The sequence below is a fragment of the Arachis ipaensis genome, chromosome B01, assembly GCF_000816755.2.
Source record: "Arachis ipaensis cultivar K30076 chromosome B01, Araip1.1, whole genome shotgun sequence".
In the NCBI taxonomy this organism is placed as follows: Eukaryota; Viridiplantae; Streptophyta; class Magnoliopsida; order Fabales; family Fabaceae; genus Arachis; species Arachis ipaensis.
Window position 1 is genome coordinate 135,231,394 of NC_029785.2, and position 5,151 is coordinate 135,236,544.

Below are 5,151 nucleotides of genomic sequence, written 5' to 3' on the forward strand. Positions count from 1 at the left end.
AATTATGGCATTATAGAATGTGATCCGTTAGTCCTTGCTGGGCTTGATAAATCTGTAAGTTGACAATTGCTGGCTATTTTGTTATTTTCAGATCTGTTTGCTTTTAAGCATCCCATTGCTCTTTTGTCAGTATTTAAAATACTGATAATCCTTTCATTATAAAATTGAAAAGCATGCTTACTTTAATGGCTAACTAGTGCATTCTCGTGTGCAGGCTCATCACATGTTAATGCCTTACATGCCAATGTTAATACCTCCGAAAAAGTGGAAGGGGTAAGACACATGGATTAGTCCTATTAATATTGCATGTTGAAAAGCCTGCATTTGGTTACAATTCATGTGGCTATACTATTGGTTGTTCTATAGAACCCTTATATATATAAAGAAGAAAAGAATGAGAGAGGAGGCCAAATAATCCGAATCAATGAATAAACTTTCAGCTATTTCTCTTGAGTATGGTATCTAACTTGAGTGCGGGAAAAAATATTGAAGTACGAAGGGGTGTGAATTCATATTTTCTCCCATAATCCTTAATGTCTTAGCTGCTACTCTCTTGCATGTTTGTGCATTCTAATATGCTACAATTCTCATTTCAGTTATGAAAAGGGTGGGCACTTGTTCTTGCCATCTTATATCATGCGTACTCATGGATCGAAGAAGCAGCAAGACACAATGAAGAATGTTAAAAGGACACAAATGCAGAAGGTTTTTGAGGTATTTTGTGCAACTTTTCATTTACCTTTTATCATTGCCTAGAAAGGGATGCAACGATGTTCCATAGAAAATAGGACCCAGTACATGTTGATGTATTGTTATTATTTATGTCAAACCATTGCACAGGAGCTTGAAGCAAAACATTAAAGTCTAGTTTCAGTGCAGTTGAGTTTCTTTATATCAAATATCATTATGAACTATGAAGTGTGAACTTTCTCATAAATTTCAAATTTGGATATTTTTAGTCTGGCACGTATTCTTATTTAAGGCATCATTCTCTTAATTTTTTCCTGTTAAATGACTGAATTATTTTGGCACTATTGCTTCTTGCTTTTTTGGTCTGAATTTGTTTATATGCACCTGATATGAAATTTTGAACTCTCCTGCTTTTTGATAATATATTTGCAGGCATTGGATGTACTTGGCAGCACCAAATGGCGAATAAATAGAAGAATACTTGCTGTTGTGGAGGCTGTCTGGGCTGGAGGAGGCAACACTGCAGGCCTGATTGATCGGAAAGATGTAAGCATAAACTGATGAAAAACTTTTGAAGATATAAGGAAGATAAATATTGAAGATTTCATCTAAGATATTTCCTCTGTTCATCTGTTGCTTAAATTAGACTGTAAAGGGTGTTTTAGATATATTAATTAAATTTGTTTACTTCTATGTTTCCATCTATTCTCATAAAGCTGAGTTTTTCTAAATTAGCCATTACTATGTAATTAATCTTGCCTATATTCCTACTTTGACTTGTAGGTTCCTATACCAGCAAGGCCACCTCTAGATGATCCAAAACAAATTCAGGAGTGGAAATGGAATGTAATGAAAGCAAAGAAAATTAATGCAGAGAGGCACTCTCTGAGATGTGACACTGAACTCAAGCTTTCTGTAAGATCTTCCATCAATTGTCAAATATCATTTTATGTTCTGTTTGAATTGCTGAAAATCCCAATTTTATTTATTTATCTATTTTCATCAAGAAGATTTTGGTCCATGTAACTTCCATTTGATGTTTATATGGGTTCCATACTTCCATTTGATCAGGAGTGACATAAATCTCATATAGGTCCAGTATAATCTTATTCAAATCTATCCAATTTTTGTTTATGGGATAGGATTATATGCTTGATGTCTAGTTGGTGTAAAACTCGTTATCTTTTTAGAGGACTTTCCTCTCAACCATGTTGAGATTGGTAAGTTACACTTGATAGATAGCTTTTTATTTTGTTTGTTTTACCCTCTTGTAAGGAGCCTCCTATATTGTACTATTCTTCTCTCCATCTTATTAATGTTCTTCTATAACAAATGGCTATCCCATTTTTCCTAAGATTAAAGATGATTCGAAATTTACTGTAAAAGTACTTATGAAACAGGTGGCTCGAAAAATGAAAGATGAGGAAGGCTTTTATTATCCTCACAATCTTGACTTCCGTGGCAGAGCATATCCGATGCATTCTCATTTGAATCATTTAAGTTGTGATCTGTGTCGAGGATTACTTGAGTTTGCTGAAGGGAAGCCTTTGGGGAAGTCTGGACTACAATGGCTAAAAATACACTTGGCAAATTTGTATGCAGGTGGTGTGGAAAAACTGTCTTATGATGGTCGACTAACTTTTGTAGAGAATCATCTTCACGATATATTTGACTCTGCTGATAACCCCGTTAACGGAAATCGTTGGTGGTTAATGGCTGAGGATCCTTTCCAGTGCCTCGCTACTTGTATTAATCTATCAGAAGCCTTAAGAAGCTCGTCTCCAAGTTCTTTTATATCTCATCTGCCAATTCATCAGGTAAATCTGTAAAATGCTTCATTGGAAGCCTTAGATCTTGGAAGTGAAAATTTTCTTATAACTTTTGTAGAGTTCTTTCACAAGTAGCCAAATTTACTCCTTGCTTGCCTGTAGTTATAGTTTATAGTCCTATGATACAGAGGGATTTTTCTAGATCTTGAGTGAAACTTGTAATATCTAAGCAGTAACATATGATCAAAGGAAAAACCTAAATCAACAGGAACTTGAAAGTTGGTATTGTAAATCGTAACACTAGAAACGACACTATGATAAATTCTGTATGTTGCAAATCTCTCTATATATTTAGTCATCTTTTGACTAAGTTGCTTTTTCCCCCTTCATCTAATACCAAAGAAATGTTGGTAACCCTTCTGTGATGAATTTTCAGGATGGCTCCTGTAATGGCTTGCAGCATTATGCAGCTTTGGGAAGAGATACTGTAGGTTATCTTAAACCGTATTTTTTCAAATTTGCAATCTCTTACTGCTCTTTATGTAATGTTTATTTTATTTATTTGATTTTTATACTTCCTGGGTCTAGGGATTATTTGAGTATATCTTGATCTTTATATAACTATTTTCTTTGAGGTTGCTGCATTTGGAAATGACAACATATGATTAGAAACTTTATAATAGTTATATTTTTACTGCAATTGAAATGTTTTGTTAACATAAAGTCATATTCTAAAGTGCGGACCAAACCCCTCTTATCTGTACTTATATGAACAATCTGCGCTCCCTTTGGTAGGAAGACTGAAAATACTTCCTCAACAAGGATAGTTAAAGCTGTGTGATATTTTGTAATACTCATTGTTGGTGTAAAGTTCAGTGGTGTCTGTTAATCTCATTTGAATGGAATAATGTGATTTGTTAGATGGAAGCTGCTGCAGTTAACTTGGTTGCTAAAGAGAAACCTGCTGATGTTTACTCAGAGATTGCTGTTAGGTATGTCTTGCATTCAAATCCTTTCTTTGGTGCTACATTATTTGGGGCTTAAAACTTCTCACCTGGTTATGATACTGGCTTGCTGAATACAAAACGAATTGCTATATATTCCTGCATATAGATTAGGACATCATCTGGTTTATCATTTGGATAGTTACTTTTGAAAAATCTGGTACCTCTTGATCATGACCTACTTGCTTTTTATATTGTGACACAAAATTTTACCCCATCATAGTTGGTGCACAGTATATTCTCAACTAAGCCAAAACACATGAATTGTATTGTCACTTGGGATGTCTATACGTGGGCAGGGTTCATGACATTATGAGAAGGGACTGCAAAAAAGACCCAAGTACCTATCCAAATGCTCTGCTAGCAAAGGTTTTAATTGATCAGGTCAATGTCTATTTTAAATTTTCAAAACTCTGTTTAATGAAACAAAATCGATACTTTCAGTTGGCTATGATATCTTTGTTCTTCTATCTTACTCAACTTTTGGAACCTTTCAGATTGATAGAAAACTAGTCAAACAGACAGTAATGACTTCAGTTTATGGTGTTACTTTTGTTGGGGCACGAGAGCAAATAAAAAGAAGATTAGAGGAGAAAGGCCTTATTACTGATGACAAACTTCTATTTGCTGCAGCTTGCTATGCTGCTAAAGTAAGTATCAGCTTCCTTACATGATTCCCCGCTGACATGTGTAATAGTACGGAAAATGTTTGATACCCATCGATATAGGGGATTCTTGTGCATGTAACTAGTGATTTCGTGTACATAATTGGGGAATTGGGTGATTGTGATTTGTAAGTGATGATGCTGTCACTCATTGGGAATCCTTGTTCAAAGAAGAGTGAAATTCAGGTACATAATTAGGGAATCAGATGACAACATTATCACTACCCCCAGTCACCTGATTTTCCAGTTATAAAACATGTTTAGTTATTTTCACACAAATCCCTTAAGTCAATGAACATGCAAAGCATGTGTCCAAACAACACAACACCTTCCTTGATAAGGTGAATTCAAGATGGAGTCTGGTGTTTCACAATATAGCATATTTTGTTGACTATCCAAATGCTCAATCATTAACGGATTTGGCTTGTTCCATTCTAGCTGTATTACATGATTAAAAATACATTTTAACAAAGATGCAATATGCTTCTGTTGTTACATTTAGTTGCTCTTATGATTTCCACAGGTGACATTGAAGGCCCTTGAAGAAATTTTTGGAGCAGCACGTGATATTATGGGATGGCTTGGTGATTGTGCAAAAGTTAGTTCTCATTTCAACTTCAGCTGATACTTATTACAATATTTGAAATATCTCATAAAATTTCTTAATGACATGAGCTTATCAAAAGAGATTTAAGCATAAATAGGTTAGGTATAGACATGATTCATGACGGGGCAATGATATAATTGAGCCTATCTACTGGGATAAAGCTTTGTTGTTGTTCTTATTGTTATGTCTTAGAATACCAGGGTCTATTTAGTAATAGTAAGGGTGTAAAATGGACAGGTTGGGTTTCACCATATCTAATTCAGACCAATTTTATGAATCCAGACTCAACTTGATGATGACGTTAATTATTCATTAGTTTATCCTCTTTCTTTTCCTTCTTAGCCAACAATACTGACAATCCCTAGTGTCTTTGCGGCTTAAATATGAAGAAATATGTGTGTGTGTGTGTATTCCTG

The 5,151-nt window shown here is 34.7% G+C and overlaps 1 protein-coding gene across 1 annotated transcript in view; it reads left to right on the plus strand.

Moving 5' to 3' along the window:
- Window positions 1-5,151, plus strand: part of LOC107641440 (DNA-directed RNA polymerase 3B, chloroplastic) — a 9,434-nt gene that overhangs the window by 1,795 nt on the left and 2,488 nt on the right. The window contains exons 4-14 of the mRNA XM_016344936.2: window positions 1-54; window positions 215-273; window positions 597-714; window positions 1,123-1,236; window positions 1,474-1,605; window positions 2,091-2,507; window positions 2,896-2,946; window positions 3,381-3,451; window positions 3,763-3,847; window positions 3,961-4,113; window positions 4,652-4,726. The exon at window positions 1-54 is cut by the window's left edge and continues 7 nt beyond it. Of these exons, the coding sequence (XP_016200422.1) occupies window positions 1-54; window positions 215-273; window positions 597-714; window positions 1,123-1,236; window positions 1,474-1,605; window positions 2,091-2,507; window positions 2,896-2,946; window positions 3,381-3,451; window positions 3,763-3,847; window positions 3,961-4,113; window positions 4,652-4,726 (1,329 nt within the window). The remainder of the gene's footprint in view (window positions 55-214; window positions 274-596; window positions 715-1,122; window positions 1,237-1,473; window positions 1,606-2,090; window positions 2,508-2,895; window positions 2,947-3,380; window positions 3,452-3,762; window positions 3,848-3,960; window positions 4,114-4,651; window positions 4,727-5,151) is intronic.